Below are 15,200 nucleotides of genomic sequence, written 5' to 3' on the forward strand. Positions count from 1 at the left end.
GATAGCATATATGAAAATGGGGACTTACTCTAAGTGTCAGTGCAAGGTCCTATAGTCAATCTATGGCCAAGACTTTTTAACTTAACCTTAAAAACCTCGCGTCGGTCAACCGTCTTGTCTAAGGTCATTTGAGCTTATAGGTCCTACCATGCATGACATACATTAATTATTACAGACTTTGACATATTAAATATTACAGACCCGAATGAATGAAATATAAATTACAAACAATAAACTATTCGGTCTTCATTTTTCTTCGAGTCTTCATATACACCATATGATATTGTCAATTCATGCAAGACTCAACCTACACACAAACTCAGGACATAGGTTAGATACTTTGTATTTGTCATAATCAAAATGAGATAGGACTCAAAAAGTTAACATTTATGTTAATTTAACATTTTTAGTTGATATTTTCAAAATTTTCCATTTAAATAAATAATATATAATTATTATTTCTAATTAATAGTATTACTATTAATCTATGTTTATAATATTATTAGTCTAACAATATTATGCATTTTTTTTATTAATTCTTAATTAATAGAATTACCATCATGTCCATAATTTGTTTAAATTTACAAGTTTGTCAAGCCTACAATGGCTACTTAAAAGTAGTTGGAAATAATATTTGATAATTTTTTTAAAAAACTATTTATTTTTGCTTCAAAAAAACTATATTGATAAGTAATTTTTGCAAGTAGTACTTAATTAGGTACAAGCCAAAGGTGGTTTTTTTTTATTTTTTATTTTACTTAAGTACTTTTTGTAACTAGTATATATTTTTTAAGTAGTTTCAAACAAGGGTTAAGTGTGTGTTTAGTTGTAGAAAATATAAAATTTCTTTAATAAAAATTAGAAAAATAAAAAGAGTTCAACAAAAAACGATGACCTCCTATGAAGTTTAAGAAAAAGACATGGATCTCTTCTAAAATTAAAAATCCTACAAACCTCCTTGAAATTTGTTCAAAAGTATGGACTTCTCATGAGGTTTCAAAAGCCTTACGAACCTTTCCAGTAGTTTGGCAAAAAGATTAAAAAATTTTCTTGACTTTTGATTAAAAAAAAATATAGATAAGTTAGAGAAGTGTATCCCAAAAAGCAAATGCCCATAGAAGTGTGTTGAATTTCTAAAATCTAAGAGAATATTTGAATTTTTATTTTTATTTTTTTCAAAACCTCAAGAAGTCCTAAGTCTTTTGTGCTAAAATGTTTTAGTGTCATTTACTTTTTAAAAATAATTTTATTTTCATTTCTAATCCTCAATTAATTATAAAAATACAACTTTAACTTCTATTTCAATATTTTTTATTCCTTAGCTAATTTTTAAAAATTATAAAATAATTTTTTTTTGCCTTTTTGTTAATTATTAGAACTTTTAAAAATAAAAATATTTTTTATTATTAAAAAAAACTATATTCTTCTAATATAGATATTAAAAAATTTTAAAATAAATTAAGACTCCTAAAAAATAGTTTTTTTTTTTATTTTTAATTCTTTAAAGAATATAAAAATGCTAACTTATTTTTCATTTTTCAATATTCATATTGAAAAGGTTGAATAAAGAGTTTGTTTAGATACATAAATAATTTAATTTTTCATTTCTAAATTTTGAGATAAAAATACATCTTATTTTTTAATTTTTCCAGTAATCTAGAAAAGGGTGACTTTTTTATTTTTATAAAATTTTTGAAAAGGTATAATAATTTTCCTAAATATTTTTTAAAAATTTTAAAAATAGGTATAAAAATTTTCCTAAATATTTTTAAAATTTTAAAATAAAAAAATAGAATTATTTTTTAGTATCATTTATTATTTTCAAATTTTTTAGAAATAAAAGTTAGATTAATAGCAATTTTTAAAAACTAAAAATAAAAAAAAAAATATTTTCCACAATTTCTCTCTTCGTGTCGCACCCTTCTCTCTCTCTCTCTCTCTCTCCGTCTCCCTCGCTGTCTCTCTCTTTCTCTCCCTCTCAATTTATTGTTTATGTATGTTCTCAGTGTTGGAAGCTTGACGGGGGTTGAGAAAGAGCCATGCGGGAGCTCTGCTCTGTAAGGTTTCTTCGCAACCTGATTCGAGCTCAACCCCTCTCCTCACCTAAAAAGGCCAAAATACTTTTCTAAAGCCCCCATTTCCCTATAAATTTTAAATTTTGATTTCCTGCCATTCGATGGGAAATTTATTCGTGAAGAAGCCCAAGATCACCGATGTCGATCGTGCGATTCTCTCGCTGAAGACTCAGAGGCGCAAGCTCGCCCAGTACCAGCAACAGGTAACCTTACACTTTTTTCTAGTATTTTGATTGTCCATGATTTTCCTCTTAAGATTGACTTAATTCTATTGATTTTCATTCGTAATTTCTTTAGTTTTTATCATATATTTTTCCTGGAAATAATAATGATAAAAAATTGGCTATATAGCTTCGAAATGGTTTAAGAAATGAAGATTGATGAGGTAATTGTGCCGTTTCTAAATTTTCTGTTGTAAATGTATTGTATTCGAAGTTGGTGGATTGACCATATGGGTATGTCCCAATTTTAATGGGTTTTTATTAGTAATTTTTATTCTTTACAAATCGATGAATTCATTAAATTGCAATTTAAATTTTTATTATTATACGCTGAGTTGTTTGGAATCAAAAACTGACTTTGGACCCCATTCCAGAGCACACACACACACAACTGAAAAGAATAACAAAAGAAGATTGCAGTTAAATTTGGTAATTGCTAGCTTGCTGGTGTAAGAGGGGTGGCTAGCATCACTCTGTTAGGGTAATACTTGAACTGCAATCATCTTAGTTGGTTGATGAACTCCATTCATTTTAAGTTTAAACTAATGCTCTTGCCCGTCTCTGAGCCAACCACATAAGTTGTAGAGTTGTGAAGCACGTTTATGCTCTCATGAATTATTATTATTTTTCAAAAGGGTAGGAATTTCTATTTTGGAAATGAACAATGGTCAACATTTTCTTAAAATATCATGGCTTTGCATGTTCAGTATTCAAATTCAAATAGTTTTTGTAGATTAGTGTAATTTGGAATATGATATTGAACCACACCCCCCCCCCCCTCCCCTGAGGTGTGCTTTCATAGCCTGAATATTTCTCCCTTTCATCTGCATGCTTTCAGCTTGATGCTGTCATTGAAGCTGAAAAGCAAGCTGCAAGAGACTTGATACGTGAGAAGAAGAAAGAGAGGGCCTTGTTAGCGTTAAAGAAGAAGAAGGCACAGGAAGAATTACTGAAGCAAGTGGATGCTTGGCTCATTAATGTTGAGCAGCAAGTATGTAGTTCTTCTAATTGAGTTCATTTGAATCATATCACATCAGTCGAAATAATTTTTTCCCTCATATCCATGGTAATGAGTGAATGGTTTTTATTCATTGTTTGCTGTCATATAAAACACGTTTTCATTTAATACTATAGCTTCAAAATCGTGTGGATGCTCCAATATGCTTTTTGTTTTAGTTGGCAGATATTGAACTGGTGAGCAAACAGAAAGCTGTTTTTGAGAGTTTGAAGTCAGGTAATAATGCGATCAAAGCAATACAAAGTGAAATAAACTTGGAAGATGTTCAAAAACTGATGGATGATACTGCTGAAGCTAAAGCCTATCAAGATGTGAGCTTGATTCTGGACCTTTCTTTTTCCCTTATATAGTATTCTTCTGATTCTCTTTGGAAAAGGTGGCTGTATTTGACGTCGCTTGATTCAAGTTCCTGATAGATGCTAAAAATGCTGTTTAGTTCATTGAGATATTTTTTCCGGTTTGATCATTTGATAGAGTATTACGGATTAGTGCAATTTCTTTGGCTGAAAAAGGCCTGGGTTACTTATCCCAAAAAAAAAAGGCCTGGAATCTGTTACTACATTGATTCTTCTGGGAATCTACTATTTTTTTCTTTCACACTTTGTGTTCAAGTGTAACCTTTATTGCATAGCATCTGCCCTTTCTGCACTAGCACTTGTCTTTTCTACACAAGCTCATCATGGTCTAAGACACGATCATTTACATTGAATTAATTTCAAAAGTTTTGGAAATGGAAATACATTTGGTTTGACAAATCTTGGACCATTTTATGCCCTCTCTAGGTTTATAATTTCTATACTTTTTTAGGAACTAGGATGTGGGCATGTCAAACATCCCTTGTTTCTATGGGTGTGCCTATAATATGCATAATAGAGTTCAGGTTTGATTTCTAGTTTGTGTTTTTCTTCTAATGGAAATTAAAAATGAGATATATAGGAAGAAGATAGTTTCTTAGAATTGAAAATTTATGGGATGAGAAACAGAGAAGGAAAAAATACGTAGCATGATCCTCTGCTCTTTATCTTAAACATGTAAATTTAAACCCCTCTAAACCTTTTCAATACTTTTTCTTCTATATGTGTTGCATTTTATTTTTGTTCTGAAATGATGTGGAGCATAGTTTCGTTGCACAGATGATATCTGAGGTTCTTTTAGCAGAATGACCTTCTTTTAAATTGAAAATGATCTATCTGCATAAAAACATCCCTAGTAACATCTTGTTCCCTTGTAATGTTTCTGACATGCTTTCTCTCCGTTAATAACTATTGTTTTGTTTCTCCCCTTTTTTTTTCTCTTGTTTATTTTGAATTCTGGTACTTGCCCACTTCTTTTATCGTTCAGCCTCCTTCTTCTAACTCTTTTCTGTCATCATCATCATTATTAATTATAATTATTATTATTTTGGAACCTTTACAAACATATGTTCTTCTATATATTATGGCTTTTAGGAAATTAATGCCATCCTGGGGGAGAAACTATCAGCTGAGGATGAAGAGGAAATTTTAGCAGAATTTGAGAACCTTGAAACTCAGGTATGTATATTCTCTGCAAAAAACTACTCACAAGCCACATTTCTTTTATTGGAGGCATATATCTGCTTGTTATCTGTATAATCACCTAACATGTCAGCTTTAAGATCTCTCCTCTTGATTCTTCTTTGATTTGTGATGATCAATGCTGGTGGACAAAGAAATTTATTTTTATTTTTGTTCTGATTTTGAGTATTAAGTAGCCATTCAAAAGTTACCTTGGGGCTTCTGATTAATGCAATAGCTAATTCCTTTATCCAGATTTCATGAACATCATGGGCCGCAGTTCAAATGGGGTGGATATTGGCCTTCTTTTAAATATAAATATGAGGTAAAATGCCAGTTTAAAATTATACTATAAAAAGGAATACTATTTCACCTAAAGACTGCAAACAGTTATGGTTGAGAAGAAATAGTAGAAATAAGACAGAAAATAGAAGAGAAAACTTGGAAGGAATAAAGACGACAGAAAGTGGAATAACCTTCTTTCGGTACTTTTCACCCTTGCATTTTTTTGAGGGGTGGGGGGGATGGGAAGCCTACCCCACATAAAAGCTGCAAACAGTTGTACTCAATATAGAAATATTCAGAGAGAATGTAGGACTTGAGTTGACTGGAATAGAGATGAATGAAAGAAATAGAAATAGAAATTAATGAAGAAGCTTGTTATTTTGGCTCATTTAACTAGTGCAGTGTTGTTAAAAAGAACCCTATTCCATGTAATGGCTGCAATAGCCAACAAGTTATGTTCAAGAAGAAATAATATTATTAAGACAAAGAGGAAGTAGGAGATCTATTAAGACAAAAAGAGGAAGTAGGAGAAATTTTTTAAATGAAATAGAGATGAAAGACAAGAAAGGAAATTGAAATGAAGTAAAAGCTTGTTAATTTGGCTGCCACTGTTGTTGCCTTAATAGCCATATATTTAGTTGTAACATATTTAGTAGTCAGAATCAGAGTAATCATATTAGGCTTTATCTCAATAAATGTATGTACTATGTTTGGGTAAAAAAGAGATCCATTCTCACTATTCATGTATTGTCTTGTGGTTGGAGCTTGTGAAACAAGCTGTTCACTTATTTGGAGAAAGCTAGCCTAGCTAGGTTTGCATGGACATTTACAGTCCATTGTGTTGACCTGTTTAGGGGTTTCGATAGACGAAAGGATTCCTAGCAGACTTTTTGTGCAGTATGTGCAGCACTTTGTAGCATTTGAGTAGACAAGAATGTTTGCCTTTAATGGTTGGTCTATGCCTTCACAATTTGCTTTGGGAGAGTGTTTTTTTTTTCTTGCTTCTCTTTGGAATTGTAAGGCTCATTTTTTAGAATCTTAAATTCTTCTCTTCTTTTATCATCTCCTTGGAGTATACCTTACTGTCCTCTTTGTAATTCCCTTCTCTTAATAATTTTATTTTCCCTATCATTAAAATTATTTTATTAAAAAAAAAACATCAGTTTCATTGTGACATTTATTCATGGTTTTACTTTTTCATTTTTTCTTATTCTTATGTTTCTATAAATGAATTAAAAATTGTTGATATTTATGTGTGCATTTTTTGGTTTTTCTGCATTCTTTTTGTTCCTTTAGGGTTTCTTTTTTTCCATTTCATTTTTTCTTTCAAATCAATTCCCAATTCAGCTTCCCTTAGGCTAGCATATAGGAGCCTTTTATAGGCTTATTACAATAATTTTAGAAACCTAAAAAAACTAAAATGCCTGCTTCCTGAATAAAAATATACTACTGTCTTAAAGATATTATCTATATAAATAACTGAAATAAAAATATAAATAAAATAAAAGTTACAGTCGTCTTGCTTGCATGCTGTATCATAAATTTTAAAAGTTTGATGGATGAGAACGTGAGTGAGCTTAGAAAGATCAATGCAATTTTAAGTCCTCAAAAATAAAATTAAATAAAAATTACAGTCCTCTTGCTTGCGTGCTGCATCATGATGTAGGACGGGATGAGTCGATCTATGTCCTACGGTTAACCCTCATACAAGCACATACACTCAATACACTTTAAATTAAAATTTTAATTATCTGAACATAAACACTATAAATCATGCTATATTTCACATGTTATGGGATTTTTGAAAAGGTATATGTATGTGTCCAGCAAATAAGTCTCAATTGGTTATTTCACAAAGGAATCAAGTTATATGCTGAAAAGTTGTTATTTCAAAGATTCAAGAATATAGGTTCTATGTTAGCAAACGAATATTCATCTAATTGATTTAAAGCTAGCAAGTACCAATGTTGCAATCTATGGATTCAAGGGATTGTTCAAAGATGTGATTTTCATCTAACAACAAGGGTTCATAAAATATAATGAGGATTCAACACAAGTACTGAAGTTACCAAGAGAACTATTTGGATGACTTTGACGTTGTTCAACATGAGATAAACCACGCCTTAAGTCCTTTCGTACAAGCTTTGAGTCACCTAAATAAACACAGCAATGCAATGAAGAAAGAGTGGCCGTGTGGGTGTTAGAGGGGAGGCTGTGAGGGTGAGGGAGGGAGGATATGGTGATGAAGTTGCTAGATAGATAGTGGTCTTTCACCACCTGATCTCCGGAGAGAACGCGTAGCCTTACACTACACAATCAAAATGATTGGACAAAGCTAACAAGCTTTAGCAAAGGAAATTCCTTTCAATATTCAATATCAAATCTTAACTTCTTTCTTACAATGATACAAGACATATATAGACTTAGCAAGGGGAAGGGGGAGACAAGACATTAACTTACTAAACTAGCATGGGGGACAAGACAATAAACAACTAACAATTCCCACATAAGCATGGGAGACTCAAAAAGTAAATGCTCATGACTTACTAACTCATTAACTACACACACATCTTACTAGAAACACACATTAAATACTCTCACATGCAAGCAAGCTTGGTTGTCTTGCAACATTATAAATTAAATACAAAACATAAGTAAAAGGGAGGCCCAATCCATATGAGGCCCAATGGAGCGTGTGGGCACATGGGTCTTGAACTTGAGTTGGCTTATTTTGGTGTTCATACGGTGGTGCAGGCAACTAGGTCGCACCCCCAAGGCTCCTAGTTGTACTCCTGGTCGAAGTACTCTAGAAATCTGTGAGCTGCTAATGGATGGGCAATTTCACCTACGAACGCCCTTTAGTATTTTGGGCATAACTTTTGTTAGAGAACTCCAAATAGGGCAATCTTGGTATCAAAAGAAAGCTAAGAAAATTTTCCACAACTTTTGTGTTCAAACTTTTTGTAGATGGGAAGTTTTTTATAGAGAAAACTGCACATCAATTCGGCGGCAGAAAAATGAAGATGTAGGGACTTAGAGAGTTTGCCTAATTCGACCTAAGCTCTAATACCTAATTAGTCTTGAAATGGCATATATAAGAAAAATATCAAATCCAAAATATCCAAACAAGTACAAATCAACATGATAATAACAAAGTCTTCAAAACAAGTCTTCCATCCAAGTAGTTAGATGGTCTTCAAGTGTGATTTCCATTAATCCCATGGGTTCCTGCAAAACAGTTATGAACTAAAGTGGACATCTAGAGGTCATCCATGTGTTAGCATATCAGCAAAGGAGTGGACATCGGAAGGTCGTCCACATGTCACAACATCTCCAAAAGAGATAGGTAAGGTATGCCGATCCCCATCACATCATCAATTTTAAAATTCGAAGGATAAAGAACCAAGATTGTGAGTGAGCTTAGAAAAGACCAATGCAATTTTCAGTCTTCAAAACTAAATATGATTGAGTAGAAGAGATACCAATATACCATTGGAGGTGCAACTATCAAATTATTCCAGAAGGATCTATTCAACAGATTGTGGCTTGGGCTCCAATTTTTATGCATCCATAAATTTTTTCATGTGACTTTAGTTTCAACATGAACTCCAGCCACTGCTTCGTGGACCATCCCCCTTTTTGTGGGCTCAAGTTAGTCACCATTTCTTCCTCTGTTCTGCTGTTGTTTTTTTTCCCCACTGCTTTTTGTATTGTCTGAGTGGTTTGGACAGCCCATGGTTCGATAGTTGAGAAGCAACGGGAGGCTGGCAGTTCAGGGCAGTTTGGTTCATTAGCTGGATTTGTTGGGTTAAGCATAGATCTGAGTCTGGATATTCAAATTGGATTCAGGTAAAATGAGCTATCTTGTTTCTCTTAATCCCTTCTTTCTCTGTCAAAATCAGAAGACGTAAGGTTTCTGTACTTTATTCATCACCGCCCACTGACCTGATTGTGCCACGGGGATGAATTGTGGGTGATGGCATTAAGATGAATGTTAGCAAACAACCAGCAGAAAAACGGTGAAAATTGATGAACGATGCTGATTGTGCTCTGAGATTTATGGTTTATCGAACGACTTTAAAGTTTTTCTCGAGTACGGAAGCCAATGCTGATGACATTGAAGGTTTTGCTTTAGTGTGGGAAGCCAGCTGGCATTGACTTCCAACAATCTGAATTGCAGTGTACAAGCAACAACTGTTGAGAACAAGGTCTGGTTGCCGACAAGGAAATGATGAAGACTTCGATATTTATCAACAACAGCAAAGGTTCCTCACAAGTCACGACATTTCTGACTAGATTGAAAGGAATTTCTGGCAACTGCAAGATTGGCAAGGTCACCATGAGAATATGTGTCTACAACAATGAAAAAGAAGTTGATCTAATTTGTAACAATATTTTTGACAACCTGCCATCAGTTGTTGGGCTTGAAAATCTGGAGACAGCAAGATTTTTTGGTTTGATTTGGTGTCTGATGCTGTTGGGAATTAATGTTTAGGTTGTGGCAGAGGGGAGTTTATGTGGAGCTTTGGTTGTAAATGAATTGATGATCAAGCCTGGTAAAGGATCCAGCCTGGAGGATTACAGGCTTGGATTGAAGTTTGACTCAAAATAGAAAGAATTTTTCTTGGGATTTTTTATATTTGGGATGTAATTGAGTTATGAGATTGGAAGCTTTTCAAAAAGAAATGGATTGAAGGCTTTCACAAGTAGCTGAATAGTGAATATGGGGGGCTGGTGGTGACTGGTGACAGCACTGGGAGGAAGACTATTTATGTTGGTCACAATCTTTGCAGTTTTGAGTTGAAATCTGCTGTAAACACTGCCACATTTGAGTTAAAAGTCGTGCTACCTGCTGTGTAGAATCAGATTTGCGCTAATAGCAGTTGATGCAGGATGAATGTCAAGCAAAGGCCAATTCCCAATTCAAGTCCATAAATATAGTATATAGGAATCTGTTATGGGCTTAGAATGCTCAGATAACAAGAAAAGTAATTTTAGGAACTTAAATGAGTTTTGATCCCTTTTATCCTCTTTGGAAGCTACAGTCAGATATTTTGAGCCATGCAGTTGAGATACACTATGGAAAAGATGAGTCAAAGTGCACGCATTATACTGACCTTTGTGTTCGTTGACATGGAAAATATAAAAATCAACAGAAAGAATCAAATGCAGAATTGTCGCATTCCAAATGACAACCCACCCAAAGAATTCAGGAAGGACGGGATTGAAGCCCATCCCCCACTTCTCAAACAGATAAGTCTTAGGGTGGGAAGTTCTTCTAAGCCAAAGATAACAAAGGCCCTAGAATCTTTCCGTAGAGTTTATCTTGGCTAAGATTATTTTCATGCCACTTTTTAGGTTTCATTGCCAATGATATTATAATCGTCTACAGCTCAATTCCTATTTGTTATTTAACTGGCTATATGTTATTTTTTGGTCTTTGGTACAAGGATTTTGGTTTTCTAATATAAGCTATACCCATGATCTATAGTTATATCTGACCTGAACTAAAAGCTTCGTTTGATTCCCTAGATGGCTCTTCAAAATATGCCGGAAGTTCCTACTTCAGTGCCAACTACTTTAGTAAAGGAAGAGATGTTGGATCTGCCTGATGTACCAACAAAAGCACCAGTTACTCCTGAGGTGATTGCGGATGATGCAGAGGATGCTTTAACCAGAGTATCAGCTGGGAGAAAAGGTCTCTCTCTCTCTCTCTCTCTCTCAAACACACACACATACGCATGCACACACGTGTATGCTTACACTTGACTGAGATAATAAACAATTTCCTGTGACAGTTTTGGAGGAACCATTGCCTGCTTGAGTGGGGGAAGATGTTCGAGCTGGTCATTACTTTCATTGCATGCTGTGGAAAGAACAGGCTTGTCTGTTGCCCGAGTTGTTACTGATCCCAAGTTGTTCTGGTTTGCTTCTGTCCGTTCATGTACTATTATGTTTCTTGTCAAAACCCCACCCCACTCCCGATTATTGTTTTGCTCCCGTGATGGTGTTCACTGCACTAAAAAGTATCTGTACAGATCTATTTGCTTTCTATATTGCGACTTAGCATGCCAATGGAATGGAATGACTATTTATTTTTCTTGTACTTGACAATTTTAAGTACTCAAGTTGCATTTAGTTTGCTGGGTGAAATATTATGGAAAATTGACTAGTTAAGATATTATACTATAATAGCTGAAAAAAATGGTACTATTCTCAGTCAAATGAAGGTGAAAAATTGGCCCTATTCTAACACTAGGAATAATTATCTTAAAATATAACTATGTTAACTATTATATTTTTAGACAATAACTATTTCACTTTCTATTTTCCTAAGTGCAAACGGCTTGTGAGATTGGGAAGGAGCAACAACTACAATAATAAGCCTTATAGTCCTATTGAGTGGAACTAGTTATATGAATCTCTTTTCAGTAGTTCATGCGCATATTTTCTTTGATTAATTTAAGAACTATTAAATCCTTCATTATTTCATTCTACGTTATTTTAGATTTACTTATTTTTCTTGTAGTACCGTTTACAATGACTAGCTTGTTTCTCCTCATTGGTATTTTAATTGGCCTACATTTTAAATGGTCAAACCATCTAAATCTCCTTTCTCTGTCTTTTTTTCAACATGTTCATTCTTTAATTTATTTTTTAATATTATATCGCTTATCCATCTTAATATGCACCACTTTTACCTTTGAATGTGTTAGAGTAAAGATATAATGCAAGAAAATTTATTGGGAAAAAAAGAATTTAAAAAAATTCCATTTTAATTTTCTTCTCTCATGGCCTTTAACCATCAAAATGTCATTTTCACTTATTATGATTCTCTGGATAAGTGGCAATCCTCATCTCCCAATAAGTGGAGGATTTTTCTTTTTTAAAATGTGATGATCTCCAAATGAGGAAAATCAAAATTCCTTAATGCTGTGTTTGCATCAAGGTTTTTATTTGATAAAAGAAAGAGAAATAAAATTTACTTTAACTATTCTCTCTCTCTCTCTCTTTTATATATATAATATTATTATTCAAAATAAAAAATTTATTCCACTATGACAAAATTTGATTGAGGAAAAACCAAATGTTATCATATATAAAATTGAATTTTCGGTGATTAAGTTTCTTATGTTTTTTTTTTTTCACTTCGTAACTAAACATGAAAATTGATTTCTTTCACATTTTATTTTTCCTTTTTCTAATGCTTTTCTAGTTCCAAACAAAACATTAATTGTATAAGATCAAATCTCTGTTGAGACAAAAAAAAAATGTATGAAGAAAATCAAAATTTAGCTTTTATTCATTTGAAAATTTATTTAACATGTGCATATAATTTTTTTTTTTTTTTTAAACATATCTAATCTCAAATTTCTTCTCATATCAATATAGGATTTGATTTTTTTTTAATTCTATTTAGTGCAAATATTTAAATTTTGACTTAATATTCCTAAATTTACTGTTAGTGTATTTAATAAGATTTGTTTAAAACTATGCTAACAGCAAATCCACACATCTTGTTCATTCTATTTTGTCTTCTATAGGTTTGGCTTAGAAACAAAATGTTCTTTGTAGTTAGTGGTAGAGTCCAAAATTTTCACTTCCTATTCTTGGTGTTTCTTCCTCCTTTTCCTATTAGATTGTAATAGTATCAAACAATTACAACAACACTAGATAATTGCCATTTTCTCTAATGGGGTCATCCACGAGCACCAACTCTACTTTTGTTATCTTGTGCCAAAAAAATATGACGATTAAAGACTTTAGGCATACTATTTGGGTTGTCAAAATGTACAGAGTTATGATTAAAGTTTTGGCAAATAGTTTAATGCTCCAAACCCATAAATCTGGGTCCAGTGCGTTATACCTGATAAAATCCTAATAAATCATAAATCCTTACACGCATTCGCAACGGAAAACATAACCATAATCTTCACAAACATAGTTCTACAATACCAACATTCCTTAATACCAGAGTTTGCTATATCCTAACTAGAATCCATAAGATTTATCCATCACCTACATTTCCATAAATACATAATTTCAAAACATTTCAAAATTTTCACAAGCATTCATCCCTCAACATCCTTAAAACATAAAGACATAAAACATAAAACATAAATATTTACATCCCCAAAATAGTATCAACATATACCCTATTTCTTACTATTCCTCAAAACTAAGTACCCTCAAACTCCCTAAGACCGACCTCGAGGATGTCCTGAAAAAAAAACATTCATATTCGGGTGAGACACATCTCAATAAGGGAAGAAAATATACATATTAAAAAGCGTGTGGCCAATATGAGGTAAATAGATATCATTTTAATTACATTTGCAAATCATTTACGTAAAACTAAAATCATTTTTTGAACCTAATCAAACACATGCAGAGATTTAGTCCACGAGATTACCCAAGGATAGGGGTGATTACCCGCCCATACAAGTAGCACCCCTCTGCTCTGATACTTAGGTAACCCTAAGGTCACAACTAAAGCATACTAGGGCATTCACCTTACTCAGTAAGCCCTCAAGTGTTAACTTGATCTCATACTCACGCATTCAACAATAGTTTACCAGCAAAGGCCCTAAGGATAGGGAAATCTACCCGCTCATACAAATAGGTTCCCTCTGCCCTAGTACGTTATGCAGCTACTGTCACATCTGAAGCTATTAGTGCACTCACCTTTTTTAGCAAGTCCTCAGGCGAAGAGTTTGCCTCGCCCAATCATAATATGTTCTACACACATAAATACTTCTAATATCATAATACTTTATTCTTTTCTTTCATTATTCATTCATACACATCCGTTCATGTTCATAACTTTAAACATTGCATTTTATTTCACTTTAAGTGGCTCTTTCCTATTTACATCGTTCACATTTTTCATTTCATTTCATTGTCATTTCATTGCATAACATTTTCATTTCATTCCTTCGTACTACAGCTGGTCTTTAGCCATCATTTGTTAGTCGACATAGAAATGCACTAGAATCTACTACAGTTAGTCCACATAGAAATGCGCTAGAATCTGCTAACATGGTTGTCTTTCAGCTGTCTTACATTTACATAGTTGCATTTAACATACACAAGCAACATTGTCTGTATCATATTTTATTCTCAATACTTTACTTACTTAGTATGTATCTCATACATTTAACATATATTTGCACGAAATCTCCTGCCACACATTTAACAGTAAAATTCAAATACATTCCTTACAAAATAAACCAACCCACATTTAACATTTATATGCTGAAAATACATTTCATTCCTTACTTACTTCCTTAGAAAATAGCTTTCACTTTCATTCGTTTACTTTCACATTTACATAGCTATATAAACATTCCTAGGCTCAAAAAACATAAATTTCATGGCTGGCATTTTTAACTCACATAAAAACATATATACATAAATAACACATAATCCTTTTTAATTCATGAAAAACCTGATTTAATACATAAATTTTCTACTTACTTGACTTTCAAACTACGCTAGCAGGATCCCCAAACTGATACCCGCAGCATTTACTTGGACCCTAAATCCATAAATCCTATTTTATTAAATAAATTCCAATCAACTCAAATCTTAAGAAAAATACTTATGTACTACATCCTAATCTCCAAATAACAAGATTCGTTAAGGGAATCCCAAAATAACTTACGTAACCTGATTTTGGGATGTTTCCCAAACCTCACAACCCAACGATAAGCTCCTACAACCTTACAGAGAACAACCCTACGAACCTCGTGGTGGTTCCGGATCGTCAAACTGGGTCAAATCCAGCCCGAGATCAAAGAGAGAAGGTGGGAAAACCATCCTAGAGAGAGAGAGAGAGGAGAGAGAGATCGCGAGTTTTCACTAAAAAATGAAGAACTCTCTATTTATAGGCAGGGCTCGATGAGACAAGTGGATTCGTCGACGAGGCACTATATAGACTTCGTCGATGAGAAGATACTTTATTCGACGAAATTCAGAGTTCCAAAATATACTCTCTCGGGATTCCTTCGTCGACGAGGAACTGGATTCGTCGATGAGCTTTAAAAGGATACTCGTCGACGAGAAC

At 33.2% G+C, this 15,200-nt stretch overlaps 1 protein-coding gene across 2 annotated transcripts; it reads left to right on the plus strand.

Annotated features, from left to right (window-relative positions):
- The first annotated feature begins 1,869 nt into the window (after window positions 1-1,869).
- Window positions 1,870-11,240, plus strand: LOC131157299 (vacuolar protein sorting-associated protein 20 homolog 2). Of its 2 annotated transcripts, XM_058111344.1 has the most exons (6): window positions 1,870-2,278; window positions 3,135-3,287; window positions 3,473-3,625; window positions 4,763-4,846; window positions 10,667-10,832; window positions 10,933-11,240. In XM_058111344.1, the coding sequence occupies exons 1-6, from the start codon at window positions 2,177-2,179 to the stop codon at window positions 10,956-10,958; spliced, it is 684 nt and encodes a 227-aa protein (XP_057967327.1). In that variant the 5' UTR covers window positions 1,870-2,176; the 3' UTR covers window positions 10,959-11,240. The 2 variants fall into 2 exon arrangements, with proteins under 2 accessions (XP_057967327.1, XP_057967326.1); XM_058111343.1 differs by having other exon boundaries at window positions 1,889-2,278; window positions 10,667-11,240.
- The last annotated feature ends 3,960 nt before the right edge of the window (window positions 11,241-15,200 follow it).

Source organism: Malania oleifera, chromosome 6 (genome assembly GCF_029873635.1).
Source record: "Malania oleifera isolate guangnan ecotype guangnan chromosome 6, ASM2987363v1, whole genome shotgun sequence".
Classification (NCBI taxonomy): Eukaryota; Viridiplantae; Streptophyta; class Magnoliopsida; order Santalales; family Ximeniaceae; genus Malania; species Malania oleifera.

Excerpts from the sequence above, each read along its gene's own strand:
- LOC131157299 (XM_058111343.1), top strand. The coding sequence starts at position 2,177 with ATGGGAAATTTATTCGTGAAGAAGCCCAAGATCACCGATGTCGATCGT. Across the intron at positions 3,288-3,472 it reads TCATTAATGTTGAGCAGCAA|TTGGCAGATATTGAACTGGT; the intron begins GTATGTAGTTCT and ends TTTTTGTTTTAG. Across the intron at positions 3,626-4,762 it reads AAGCTAAAGCCTATCAAGAT|GAAATTAATGCCATCCTGGG; the intron begins GTGAGCTTGATT and ends TATGGCTTTTAG.